At 41.1% G+C, this 15244-nt stretch overlaps 1 protein-coding gene across 1 annotated transcript; it reads right to left on the bottom strand.

Annotated features, from left to right (window-relative positions):
- Nucleotides 1-233: 233 nt before the first annotated feature.
- Nucleotides 234-14762, bottom strand: LOC135528305 (tyrosine-protein phosphatase non-receptor type 1-like). Its single transcript, XM_064957293.1, has 9 exons — nt 14513-14762; nt 13468-13558; nt 12108-12208; nt 10855-10953; nt 9253-9390; nt 4763-4972; nt 4416-4577; nt 2553-2710; nt 234-2435 (listed from the first exon to the last, which is right to left on the bottom strand). Exons 1-9 carry the CDS (start codon nt 14567-14569, stop codon nt 2126-2128), a joined length of 1326 nt encoding a protein of 441 aa, XP_064813365.1. The 5' UTR covers nt 14570-14762; the 3' UTR covers nt 234-2125.
- Between the last annotated feature and the right edge of the window lie 482 nt (nt 14763-15244).

Here is a 15244-nt window from a genome sequence, read left to right as displayed (position 1 = left end):
GTATGGCTGGCAAGGCTAAGCCTAGCTTCAATGACCATTCTTAGGTGAGACATTCTCTTCTAACGCCCTTTTCATATTGGTGATGTCAATATGATCATAATTCAATCTCATACAAAAAAAAATAGATTACAAGGAAAGTACAGAGACTGATTTTATTACCACAGCCTTTGTTCAGAATTCAGTCTGATAAAATAAAATCTTACAATTGACTCAGATCCAAAAACTAGAACAAATCAGCAGTACATTTTTTTTATTAAAAAAGGAGTACAATGATGGATGTAAAAAAGAAAAAAAAAGCCAGCACAATGAAACCTGATCTGAAAAAAGTATCAAGAAGGTGTGTCCTTGGGTAGGCTTTCATACATTCTAGAGAAAAAGTACAGCTGTTGGACTCAGGAAGTAAGTAGTTCTTTTTGAGTCACTAAAGTAAATTAAACTAGCAGTTGAACTAATCTCATTAAAAACCTGTTTATTCAAAACTGCAGGATGTTTATGTGGGAAAAAAGTAATAAGAACAAACTTAACAGCACAGTCCCATGCCATAACATAATATAACTGATCACCACTACAGTGTTTTATTCCATGTGCTGGTGTTTGTTGGTTGGTTTGAGACCCCAGGCTCCCTGTCCATACAGGCAGGATGGGTTTAGCTGTCAGAGGATGGGGAAAATAAAGGTCAATATAAAGTATTTGTATTGCTAGCGAAGGGAGCGTAGGGTTAGCTGCTGTCTGTGTCTCCATATAGTAGGCTGAGCTGGCATTTTTGTGCGTTAATGCAGCCTCCTGTGTTCAGATACCTGCTCTTTAATTACTATGCAACGCTCACCTGATGCATTCCCCTCCTCCTTACACATTCACTTTGTTTCTTTAGCATGAAAAGCTTCTGCATTATTCATCCAATGTGGTGACAGCAAGAAGTTACTATCCCTGAATGATATATTTAATAGGTTTGACAACAATAACAACTTGTTGCGAAATCATTGGAGACTCATTTTGGAATTTGTACATCAGCGTTAGCTGGAACCACTTTTTGAAACAGGCTAAATGTGAATACAGCGTCTCAAACTAGGCCAGCCAGAACAGCTCAATACATGTGTGCGGCATTTCCATTCAAAGCACATTATCAACAAGACACCCCTGCTTAAATGTCAAGTTAGGAACGAATACGCGGTGGGAGAGAAAAGGGCCAGGAATCAATCTTGAATACATTTCAAATCTGACTTGTATTATTAACTTGTGATGTTTTCCACTAAGACAGCAGATAGAAATCAAGCATCAGTAGAAAGCTGTTAACTCCCACTAAACACTCGCTCGCTTGCCCTCTCACTCAGCTCTAGCCAAAAGGCCCTAAACAGGGCAGTGGTAGGGAGCTCTCCTATGGCCTGTAAATTACCCACTGTATGCACCACTCAACCAGTGGAAGGCAGGGAGGGCAGTCTCTCTCTCAGACAGTGGTCACCCCCTCGTCTCAGTTTACTCCTGGGAATAATACTGCCCAATCATCTCAAGGAGAAAAATATGTCTGTTTTCATTTTACTAACGTCTCCGCAGCAAATCATTATGTTGGCACTGCAGGGTTGCCACAAATCAAGCACTGAGTAACTCCTCTTGACCAATTTTTTATTTGAAGAGCTGGATTGAAATAACTATTTGGTAGAGAAAGGTGAATAGCCAATGGACATTATTTGCAAAGGCTGAAATGGAAGAACACTTATGAGTGTGCCATTTGGTAACTGAATGGAGGGTGCATGTGTGTAGGTAGGGTCAACTAGTAACCCATTCAGCTCATAGAACACAGGAACAAACACAAAAATCTTCCTTTACTGACGACTATGATGAAAAATTGTTGCTCACTCATTTGTTTTTAAATCAACACCTGTATTTGGGATGTGACACCTGAAAATTGAGGTCCTGAGAGTCCAAACTGACAGTTCATATGGGAGCTACGGTGGGTGACAAGCGAAAAGGGGCAGTCCTTCCTCCCACACTCACACTCTGTTAAGAAAACAAGTGAGCGAGTCTGAATCAATTTGCTGAAATCCAAACAATCCACTCGCCCAGTTCACCCTGCAAAAAAACAGACAAGAGAAAGGGAGGAGCAAGAGAGGGAGGAGGGTAGAGGAGATCAGTGGAAACAGGCCCGGTAACAGATGTAAGCACCCAGGGCCAGGGCAGTGCAGAGGCACATGTTGGCCAGCAGGGGGGTCCAGGTACCCTGAGCCTCAAGGCTGTCGTCTCCTGCTGCTGTTGCCTGGTCCTGGTTCAGCCCCTGTTGTGTTTCAGTCTCATGTAGCCGGTGTGGTTCCATCAGAGCTTTGGGATCTGGTTCTTTGCTTCCCACCTGGCAGCCAGGTTGATCAGCATGGACAGTGGGAGACTGGGAGGTAGCACCATCACCACCACCCCTCCATCGCAGTTCAGTTTCTGGTGGGGCACTACCATAGGAGAGAGATATTCAGGGGGGGGCAACAACAGAGAGATAGGGGATATTAAATATTGCATATATGAAGTCTAGATTGCTAGAAATGACTAATTGAGCTGATCTTATTTACCTGCGAGTGTGGAAATTATTCTGCGCAACAACAATCTCTTCAGGAAAGAAGGAAGGTTCAACCGTGCCGTTGATTGGACCTTGGGGTCGGGAGTGGGGCGGGGGAGGGGTGAACTCTGGAGGAACGTCCTCTTCGTTGGAGAGCTCTTTCCACGACTCCTTAACGTAAACATTTAAGGATTGATGTGGGTATTATTTAAACATTCAAAGGCTTTACAGAGAAGAGAATAGCTATGACCTTTTACAGTATATTATGAGGGGAGACCTCTACATCTAGTTAGGGCTGCCCAAATCCAAACTATTCAAATAAACACGACCTAATTAGCCTTCTTCAATTTTTCATTAGAGGACAAGTATAACAGCATTCTATGGGGGAATATATACGGCTGTGATTATAATCGAAGAGAATTATCTTGGTAGATTGAAGCAAAGAACGTTACAGTCTCTTATGTCCCTCTGGAATGCTACCCTTGCTTGGATTTCATCAACCTTGTTGTCAAGAGACTGGACATTGGCGAGAAGAATGCTAGGAAGTGGGGCACGATGTGCCCGTCTACGTAGTCTGACCAGAAGACCGCCTCGTTTCCCTCTTTTACGAAGTCGTTTTTTTGGGTAGCCGGCTGGGATCCATTCCATTGTCCTGGTTGAAAGGCACAGGATCCTCTTCGCGAAAGTCATATTCTTGGTCGTACTGATGGTGAGTTGACGCTGATCTTATATTCAGTAGTTCTTCTCGACTGTATGTAATGAAACCTAAGATGACCTGGGGTACTAATGTAAGAAATAACACGTAAAAAAACAAAAAACTGCATAGTTTCCTAGGAACGCGAAGCGAGCCGGCCATCTCTGTCGGCGCCGGAAGTTTGAGAGTATCAGCGCCTCTTCAACCTCAGGAGGCTGAAGAAATTCGGCTTGTCACCAAAAGCACTCACAAACTTCTACAGATGCACAATCGAGAGCATCCTGGCAGGCTGTATCACCGCCTGGTACGGCAACTGCTCCGCCCACAACCGTAAGGCTCTCCAGAGGGTAGTGAGGTCTGCACAACGTATCACCGGGTGCAAACTACCTGCCCTCCAGGACACCTACACCACCCGATGTTACAGGAAGGCCACAAAGATCATCAAGGACAACACCCACCCGAGCCACTGCCTGTTCACCCCACTATCATCCAGAAGGCGAGGTCAGTACAGGTGCATCAAAGCTGGGACCGAGAGACTGAAAAACAGCTTCTATCTCAAGGCCATCAGACTGTTAAACAGCAACCACTAACATTGAGTGGCTGCTGCCAACACACTGACTCAACTCCAGCCACTTCAATAATGGGAAGTGATGGGAAAGGATGTAAAATATATCACTAGCCACTTTAAACAATGCAACCTAATATAATGTTTACATACCCTACATTATTCATCTCATATGTATACGTATATACTGTACTCTATCATCTACTGCATCCTTATGTAATACATGTATCACTAGCCACTATAACTATGCCACTTTGTTTACATACTCATCTCATATGTATATACTGTACTCGATACCATCTACTGTATCTTGCCTATGCTGCTCTGCACCATCACTCATTCATATCTTTATGTACATATTCTTTATCCCCTTACACTGTGTATTAGAAATTAGTTTTGGAATTGTTAGTTAGATTACTTGTTGGTTACTACTGCATTGTCGGAACTGGAAGCACAAGCATTTCGCTACACTCGCATTAACATCTGCTAACCATGTGTATGTGACAAATAAAATTTGATTTGATATGGCCAACGAGGAGACCATATTTGGATGTGCTTGCATGATCTACTATAACACTTTGGTTCGTGGCAGCAACTAAAAGAGAAATTTAATTTACCTGCAACGATGTGTCTCCCATGATGCACTTGGCACCTTCAATAACAGCGAGGTAGGAAAATCTGAGTTGGTCAGCGGTCTGAATCAGGCCCATCCGATAGCGTCGCATCTCCAGCAGCACGTCACGAATACGCACAGTTGATGGGTCTTTGCGCATGGACATCTGCAATCAGAAATGTCACAGAAAGTTAGTTACAAAACAATAAATAATAACCTGGCATGAAGTTATGACTCTTCATAAAGTCAGAGAATGCACAACTCATTCTCAATACCACATTTGCACAATTTCCCCAAGGGAGGTGGAATAAAGTTTGACATTTTAAATGGAATTCCCAGTCCAGTACTGACCAGTAAGAGGCAGGTGTCGACGAGACAGAAGGTTCCAGAGCGGCCGATGCCTGCGCTGCAGTGCACCACCACAGGCCCCTGGTCAGAGTTGAGGCACCCAGACTCCCGCACCTTAAACAGGAAGTTGAGGAAGGAGGCTGGAGATTCGGGCACCCCAAAGTCAGGCCAGGTGGTGTAGTGAAAATGTAGGATCTCTCTAGTTTCCAGAGTCTATAAGAAGGACAAATAAAACAGAATAAGCATAAAATAGAACAGAGATATCGATTGCTGTATTGCCCTATCATAACAAGTATGAACAAGTTAAAAAAAATAAAAAATAATGTAATGTTATAAATGACTTTGGAACGTGATAGTCTGGAGTTGCTTGAAGAAGGAAGTCATAAACCCGTTGCTTGTATACGGATGTCATAAACCCACCGAAGCTGCCTCTAAACACTTTATTAGGTACACCACCCCCATTCACAAAAATGGTCCACGTGGCCGTGAGCCTATATAAAGCAGGAGGCATCGGCGTCGAGGCATTCAGTTATTGTTCATTTGAACATCAGAATGAGCAAAACGAGTGACCTAAGCGACTTTGAGCATAGTATGATCGTCAGGTCCCAGAAATGTCCGGCTTCCAGGGCTTTTCACGCACGAGTATGTAGGGTTTACAGAGAATGGCGCGACAAACAAAAAAACAGCCAGTCAGCGGCAGTCCTGTGGGCGAAAACAGCTTGTTGATGAGATATCGAAAGAGAAATGGCAAGAATCGTGCAAGCTAACAGGCGGGCCACAAAACAGGCAAATAACGATGCAGCACAACAATAGTGTGTAGAACAGCATCTTGGAACGTACAACACATTGATTCTTGTCACAGATGGGCTATTGCAGCAGACTAACACACAGGGTTCAACTCCTATCAGCTAAAAACAAGAAGCGTCTCCAGTGAGAATGTGATCACCAACACTGGACAATTGGGGGGGGGGGGTGCCTGGTCCGATGAATCCCAGTTCCAGTTGCGTCATGCTGATGACAGGGTCAGTATTAGGCATAAGCAACATGAGTCCATGACCCCATCGTACCTGTGTCAACGGTACAGGCTGGTGGCGGTGGTGTAATGGTGTGGGGAATGTTTTCCTGGCACACATTAGGTGCCTTGGGGGATGGGTGTAGCTCAGGGGATGGGTGTACCTAATGATGTCTACTGAGTGTATATACACAAATACCAAACCCCCAAGACATGCTAACCTCTCATCATTACAATAACAGGGTAAGTTTTTGGTGGTAGGATATTTCTGCATCTGTAACTTTCTCATTTATTCAGGATTATCCGTTATCATGATAGTGTTTAGAAACATATTCTATTCCTTTTTACAATAAAAGTGACTCAAATGACACAGTACGTAATTTACCATTAATTTATGTTGGGAACAAAATCATCTGAAACACAACCAAAACAAACAGCAAATGCATCCAACAAATTTGTCACAAGCTTGATGTCTTTGCGTGCTATGAATATGGGAACAAATACTTAACTTTTTACTACTTCAACACATATATACAGTACCAGTCAAAGGTTGGGACACACCTATTCATTCAAGGGTTTTCTTTATTTTAATTATTTTTACAATTCTCTACATTGAAGAATAATAGCGAAGACATCAACACTATGAAATAACACATATGGAATCATGGAGTAACCAAAAATAGTGTTCAACAAATCAAAATATATTTTAGATTTTTCAAAGGAACCAACCCTTTGCCTTGATGACAGCTGTGCACACGCTTGACATTCTCTCAACCAGCTTCATGAGGAAGGCTTTTCCAACAGTCTTGAAGGAGTTCCCATATATGCTGAGCACTTGTTGGCTGCTTTTCCCAAATCACCTCAATTGGGTTGAGGTCAGGTGATTGATGGTGACTGATGCAGCCCTTCATCACTCTCCTTCTTTGTCAAATAGCCCTTACACAGGGGTGTGTTTTGGGTCATTGTCCTGTTGGAAAATGATAGTCCCACTAAGCGCAAACCAGATGGGATGGCATTTCGCTGCAGAATGCTGTGGTAGCCATGCTGGTTAAGTGTGCCTTGAATTCTAAATATATCACAGACAGTATCACCAGGAAAGCACCCCCACACCATCAAACCTCCTCCTCCATGCTTCACTGTGGGAACAACGCATGCGGAGATCATCTGTTCACCTACTCTGCGTCTCACAAAGACACAAAGGTTGCAATTTGGACTCATTAGACCAAAGGACACTGGTCTAATGTCCATTGATTGTGATTCTTGGCCCAAGCAAGTCTCTTCTTATTATTGGTGTCCTTCAGTAGTGGTTTCTTTGCAGCAATTCGACCATGAAGGCCTGATTCACACAGTCTCCTCTGAAAGGTTGATGTTGAGATGTGTGTTACTTGAATTCTGAAGCATTTATTTGGGCTGCAATCTGAGGTTCAGTTACATCTAATCAATTTATTCTCTGCAGCAGGGGTAACTCTGAGTCTTCCATTCCTGTGGCGGTCCTCATGAGAGGCAGGTTCATCATAGCGTTTGTTTTTTGCGACTGCACTTGAAGAAACGTTCAAATTTCTTGAAGTTTTCTAGATTGACTGACCTTCATGTCTTAAAGTAATGATGGACTGTCGTTTCTGTTTGCTTATTTGAGCTGTTCTTGCCATAATATGGACTTGGTCTTTTACCAAATAGGGCTTTCTTCAGTATAACACCCCTAACTTGTCAAAACACAACTTAATGGCTCAAACACATTAAGAAGGAAAGAAATTGCACAAATTAACTTTGAACAAGGCACAACTGTTAATTTAAATGTATTCCAGGTGACTACCTTAACTTCTCTAGGGTAGGGGGCACTATTTTCACCTCTGGATGAAAAGCGTGCCTAAAGTAAACTGCCTGCTACTCAGGCCCAGAAGCTAGGATCTGCATATAATTGGTAGATTTGGATAGAAAACACTCTAAAGTTTCCAAAACTGTTACAATAATGTCTGTGAGTGAGTATAACAGAACTGATTTGGCCGACGAAAACCTGAGAAAAATCCATCCAGGAAGTAGGGTTTTTATATTTTTGTAGTTTTCTATTCAATGCCATTATAGTATCCATTGACTTAGGACTCAAATTGCAGATCCTAGATGTCAACAGTCTTTAGAAATTGTTTCAGGCTTGTATTCTGAAAAATGAGGGAGTAAGACCAGTCTGAATGACTGGAACCTGAAGTGTCACAGAGCTTTTTCATGCGCAATCCCGAGAGTGCGCCTTTCTTGTTTACTTTTTATATTGAGGCTGTTATTGTCCGGTTGAAATATGATCAATCATTTAGGCTAAAAACAACCTGAGGATTGAATATAAACATCGTTTGACATGTTTCTATGAACTTTACAGATACAATTTGGATTTTTTTGTCTGCCTGTTGTGACTGTGTTTGAGCCTGTGGATTACTGAAGAAAACGGGCGAACAAAACAGAGGTTTTTGGAAATAAAGAGAGACTTTATCGAACAAAACAAACATTTATTGAGTAAATGAATGTCTTCTGAGTGCAACCATATGAAGATCATCAAAGGTAAGTGATTAATTTTATCTATATTTCTGACTTGTGTGACTGGTTACTGTTTGTAATGATTTGTCTGCTGAGCGATGTTCTCAAATAATCGCATGGTATGCTTTCGCCGTAAAGGCTTTTTGAAATCTGACACCGTGGTTGGATTCACAAGAACTTCATCTTTAAACCTATGTATAACACTTGTATGTTTTCTGAATTTTTATAATCAGTATTTCTGTTTTTGAATTTGACTCTCTGCAATTTCACTGGATGTTGGTCAGGTGGGACGCTACCGTCCCACGTTCCCTAGAGAGGTTAAGCAGCTGGTTGAGAGAATGCCAAGAGTGTGCAAAGCTGTCGTCAAGGCAAATGGTGGCTACTTTGAAGAATCAATTTTTGTATTTTATTCGTTTAACACTTTTTTGGTTACTAAATGATTCCATATGTGTTATTTCATAGTTTTGATGTCTTCACTATTATTCTACAATGTAGAATATAGTAAAAATAAAGAAAAACCCTGGAATGAGTACTGTTGGTGTGTCCAAACTTTTGACTGGTACTGTAAGTGAATTTGTTCTAATACTTTTGCTCGCCTAAAATGGGGGGGGGGGGGGGGGGGCATGCACAAAAAGTGCTGTAATTTATAAATGGTTAACCAGATATGGATGAAAATACCCTCAAATTAAAGCTGAGAGTGTGCACTTTAACCTCATAGTCATTGTTTGGTTACAAATACAAATGTTTGAAGTATACAGCCAAAAAAAGAAAAAATGCACTGTAGATCAGTGAAAATAGCACTGTAACACGAAGTGTAACCATTTGTTCAATGTTTGTTTTTATGTAAAAGTATTTCATCAAAAATTATAATAGGATGCTGTGTTGGGATCCACTGGTTCTATGGGTGGATAAATCTGAGGAGAACAGAAGAGGGCACAATGAGGAAGAGGAGTCTTACCGACAGATTTTCCAGCTCCAGCTGACGGACAGTGTAGTAAGACTTAATGTCTTCTGAAACAAGTGTAAGCTTGAAATTTGTGTCTTCAAAGATCGCCTCCCTCTCCGCTCTAGGTGGCCAGTACTGTGCACACTTCACCTGAAAACAGAAGTGCATACATCTGATAGGGATATTTACATTGAATATGTACAGTACCAGTCAAAAGTTTAGACACCTACTCATTCAAAGGGTTTTCTTTATTTTTTTCCCCATTTTCCACATTGTAGAATAATAGTGCAGATGTCAAAACTATGAATTAACACATATGGAATCATGTAGTAACTAAAATAAGTGTTACATCTAAATATATTTGAGATTCTTCAAAGTAGCCACCCTTTGCCTTGGTGACAGCTTTACACACTCTTGGCATTCTCTCAACCAGCTTCACCTAGAATAAATTTCCGTCAGTCTTGAAAGAGTTCCCACATATGCTGAGCACTTGTTGCCTGCTTTTCCTTCACTCTGCGGTCCAACTCATCCCAAACCATCTTAATTACGTTGAGGTGGGGCGATTGTGGAGGCCAGGTCATCTGATGCAGCACCCCATCTCTCTCCTTCTTTGTCAAATATCCCTTACACAGACTGGAGGTGTATTGGGTCATTGTCCTGTTGTAAAACAAATTAAAGTCCTGCTAACCGCAAACCAGATGGGATGGCGTATTGCTGCAGAATGCTGTGGTAGCCATGCTGGTTAAGTGTGCCTTGAATTCTAAATAAATCATTGACCGTGTCACCAGCAAAGCACCCCGACACCATCACACCTCCAAACATGCAGAGATAATCCATTCACCTACTCTGTGTTTCACAGACACGGTGGTTGGAACCAAAAATATCACATTTGGACTCATCAGACCAAAGGACAGATTTCCACCGGTCTAAATGTTATTGGTGTCCTTTAGTAGTGGTTTCTTTGCAGCAATTGGACCATGAAGGCCTGATTCACACAGTCTCCTCTGAACAGTTGATGTTGATTGGTCTGAGTGCTGCAATTCCTGAGGCTGTTAACTCTAATGAACTTATCCTCTGCAGCAGAAGTAACTCTGGTGGTCCTCATGAGAGCTAGTTTCATCATATCGCTTGATGGTTTTTGCGACTGCACTTGAAGTAACTTTCAAAATTATTGAAATGCATTCCAGGTGACTACCTCATGAAGCTGGTTGACAGAATGCCAAGAGTGTGCAAAGCTGTGATCAAGGCAAAGGGTGGCTCCTTTGAAGAATCTCAAATATAAAATATATATTTTTGTTGGTTACAACATGATTCCATAGGTGTTATTTCATAGTTTTGATGTCTTTACTAGTATTCTAAAATGTAGAAAATAGTAAAAATAAAGAAAAGCCTGGAATGAGTGGGTGTGTCCAAACTTTTGACTGGTACTGTATAATATTGACATTTTGAGATAGGAAGAGGAAAGGCCCTTATGTGAACCACTTTTCATTGCCCCTCTGTCTTACTTAAACAGAGTAGCGCTCTCTAACTGGAGGCCCATAGTAGTTAATGAAGTTCAATATTTAAGGCAGATCATATGAATGAAATACTAATAATAATCATTGATATACTCACAGATCCTTTCTCAATGACACGGTTCAGCATCACCACTCCCATGGTCCCCTGCTCCCAAACCATCTCCCAGAAGTGGCCACATGTGTTTGGAAGGGGTCCCTTTAGAATAAGAAGAGGAGGAGGAGGTATTGTTAGAAATAGCCCCAAGTTATGCTGCAAGCACCTCTCATCCGTTCTTTTTACGTCAATCAGTAATAAATGTGACCGGCTACCCGTAGAAGGAGCATGTCGGTGAAGATTCAAATGAAGTGTTACCCACTTTTGATATAGACATCATGACACTCAAGACAGAGTGACACTTTTACACAATCCTAAAATTAAACCTCAGTGAGTGTACATCTTAGAAAATAACCCATGTGATGATAATATGATAAAACATTTATTCTTTATCAGCAAAACGGACAATACTGATAAACTGGTATGTATGTAAGTATGTAAACCTCAGTGCTTCAGCATTGACATTTGGTAAAAGGACTTCATGACTATGGAATGAGTAGAATCAGACCTCCAGGACTATTACAATGGACTAGATGGTCATTGGGACATTACAAGAAAATATATAAACCAGAGAGCATAGCCTACTGTGGGTGCGTTCATAAATTGTCTCTGAGTGCCAGAAAGCACTCAGAGTGCGCTCAGGGCGATCATAAATTCAGAGCTTTGTCAGATTGTCCGTTGGTAACTTCAGAGCGTTTCGATCTCGGAGCGTTTAGAGCGCACACTTGACGCTCTGGCAGAGGAGTAGGGTTGATCCTAAAGTTAGCTAGCTTGTTAGCTACTTTCAGACATAAATGAGAGAACACCTCACTTTAACCATTTTAATTGCCTAGCAGAGCTGGTTAGGCTGTAATCATGTTATCCATAGAGTTGGTGACTGTAACTGTGCTGCTGGCAACAATTGAAATAAGCTTTTTTTTGCCAATGTTTACTGACACCGGCCAGTTATTCTGCGCTCTGGCACACTCACACGAGAGTGTATAGACATCCAGAGTGAATTTACAAACGCGCCCTATATCAATTGTATACATGTTTATGAACTCCCCCCCCCCCCACGCCAGGTCACACAGGATGCCCGGCTTGATTTTGAAGGGTTTGCTAGATGTTGTTTATTGTCATGTTTGGGTGTTTGTTGTCACTGTGCTGTTGTCTGTATGAATTAGAAGTTGGACATTCTGAACCAGGTAAAATTGCTGTGATCTCTTGACATAAAGACAACAATTTATTCCCACAACCTTCTAGCCCAGAGTACAAACCTGAGTAAGAATGTAGCTTCTCTGTGCCTCGTCTACAGAAATTAGGCTGGCGTTAATGTAGTCGTTCGCACCCAGTTGCAGGCGGATTCGGCTGTGGTCAACTGCAGAGAATGAAAGAACTTTGATGAAAAGAAAACCCTTTTGACTTTGCAATTTGTAATATCCTAAGGGACTTCTGTTTAGAGATTCAGTTCTCAAGAGACATGTGTACAGTACATCCAAGAGGTCTATCTGTGACTGAAACACAGCAGTGTTTATTTCTTCTCCCATGTTCTAATCCATTCAACTAAACAGGAAATACTATCTCTTTCTTCTAATCTAAATCAAAAGATAGAGTTGGAATGGGACTAAAGTAAATAACCAAGATTTAAAATACTTCAAGTCTAGTGTATGGTTGTTTCACTTTACCTCAAACCAGGAAACAAGAACATATGGACACCCTGGTTGACGTGACTGGTCTGTCCCATAGGGTTTAGGTTTGGTTTTTGCATCTTTGTGAAAAGAGGAAACCACAACAGCTTTGCTGTGTCGAATTACCATGAAGGAAGATTAAAAATATATACTTTAAAAGCTTGTTCTGTTGAACTGCTTCTGAGGAATCTGACCTTGAAAGATCCATCTGTTGTCATACATGAGATGTTTCAAAGTCTACAGCTTAACATGGTTCAGTCACAGTATATAGCACCTAAATACAAAAACAGTGTTGATTTTGAAGAGAAAATTGTGCAGGTATCAAAAGCTGTCCTGCATAATGCATCAACTTTATTATAAACTGTACTTTTATCAAATGTGTCAGCCTGTTATTATTGTGTTATTGGCATGTTTTTATCTTATGTTATGCTTCTGTAGAGATTCAAGTTCCTTGGTGTCCACATCACCAACAAACTAACATGGTCCAAGCACAACAAGACAGTCGTGAAGAGGGCACGACAAAACCTATTCCCCCGCGGGAGACTGAAAAGATTTGGCGTGAGTCCTCAGATCCTCAAAAGGTTCTACAGCTGCACCATCAAGAGCATCCCGACTGGTTGCATCACTGCCTGGTATGGCAACTGCTCATCCTCTGACTGCAAGGCACTACAGAGGGTAGTGCGTACAGCCCAGTACATCACTGGGGACATGCTTCCTGCCATCCAGGACCTCTCTATATATTTTACTGCTGCCCTTTAATTACTTTTCTTATTCTTATTTTTTTTACTGCATTGTTGGCTAGGGGCTCGTACGTAAGCATTTCACTGTAAGGTCCTGTTTTATTCAGCGCATGTGACTAATACTATTTTATTTTATTTGTATCTAGAACGAGGAATCTCAGCAGCTCAATCCTCGTTCCTCTATATGGAGTCAAGAGTACAAAACTTACATGGGCTGACATCTCTGTAGCGATTCCGAGTTTTGTTTTCAGGTAATTTGGCAAGTTTGCAGGGCAGCTCACTTGATTGCTGACGGATTTCCTGAGAGCAAAAAACAACAATACATTCAAACTTGATTTCTTAACTTGGGAGATATCTTTGTTTTGGGAGGCAAATGGTTGTTCCTATGGTTGCACTCTCACTGGTATTCTCCCCAAAAGGTGCTCTGTTTATTACAACTAGTTTAAACTCTAGCTGGGTCTTAATGAGCATGTATTACTGTGCAGATGTATGGTGTGTCTGGATGATTCTGTGTTTCTTGATGTTCAAATACCATTTTCTAAAACTAAGGTTGTTCTTTACAACACAATAAAAGGGTACTTGTGGTATCTACTCTTAGTATGACATCTAAAGGATATTTCCCTGAACCAAACTTTTGTCTGCAGTTACACAAATTATGCTGACACTATAAGAGATAATTGTCATCCCCCACATTATTCTCAAATATGACACATCTTGGCCACACAGTCACGCTTAGGCAATGTCTGTAATGCAGAGTATTTTAATAGTTAATAGATGTGTTAGATAAATTTGATTGAAATTGTGGTGTGCCCCTTTTTGTAGTAACATTCATGATGTCTGAACTGTGGCATGGAGTAAGTAGGGGAATCTGTCTACATTTAACTATCGATGACTCCGTCAATGACTGCCAATGTAATAACACTAATCTTCTACAAGGTTTCAACCACGTGCAGGTAAACGTTACAAATGTGACAACCTGCGCTACATGGCCTACTCGATTTTACAACTATCATTCGAAACAGTGGGGCTTGCTAGGACAGCACCGAGGAGATTGGTCATTAAAAAAAAATCGGAACAAGGTAATCTAGCTATGGTATCAAAATTGGTACATAATACATCTGAAATAACACTTTATAACCACGACACACGTGTAATAAAGTCGTTGTAAACCCATAACGTTACCATCTAGCCGACTAGGCACAGAACATGTAACTTCAAAGCCACCTTGATTTGCCAAGACGAACCTAACGTTACCTGGTAAATGGCGTTCCAACTCCCGGGTTCATCGATTTTCCGAAACTCGGCTTCCATTGCCTTGCTACAGCCGACTCTTTTCCCGACGACCAATCGATATCTATTTGTAAAGGTTAGGCAAATTGGACAGACGTTGTCCAACAAAGTGGACAACTCTTTATATACTGTTTTTTTATTTTCAGTAGCTACATAGATTACTGTTACTATTTTCTCTCTCGGCCTGGTTCTACCGGAAACACGCCGTTACGCTCCTCCTTATCAAGACTGTCCTTGGGTGGTTCTAATCCCCGCCTTCATTTCTTGATATTGGCCAATCGAGTAACGTATTTTACGGAACTGTCAGGAACGAGGCCAACCAGTCCAGTCCAAATAACGGGGGTGAGGCCCCAAAAACCTATGGGTTAATCTTACTTGTTTTATTTTTTCAGGAATTTTCACAAACAAATAGGAACATTTTGCGTACAAGAAATAAACACTTGTTCTAATAAACAGACCCAGCAACTAAAAAATGCATAATTCATAATAGAAAATATTAGTTTACTTAAATAAACAAAACTAAGACTCAAAGTGGTCTAATCAGGGATCAGAGTACAAAAGTTATTATAAAGACGTAGTGCTTGTTTAGATTGAACTAATTTCAAAGATATCTTGATCAATGTAGCCTAACCTCATTCAAAAAGATAACAAAAAGATTACAAACAAAGAGGTAGTTTTTAAGAAACTACTATATTT

The sequence above is a fragment of the Oncorhynchus masou genome, chromosome 33 (assembly GCF_036934945.1).
Source record: "Oncorhynchus masou masou isolate Uvic2021 chromosome 33, UVic_Omas_1.1, whole genome shotgun sequence".
Taxonomy (NCBI): Eukaryota; Metazoa; Chordata; class Actinopteri; order Salmoniformes; family Salmonidae; genus Oncorhynchus; species Oncorhynchus masou.
The sequence above is the reverse complement of the archived record's forward strand: the minus strand, read 5'-3'. Positions and strand labels throughout refer to the sequence as shown.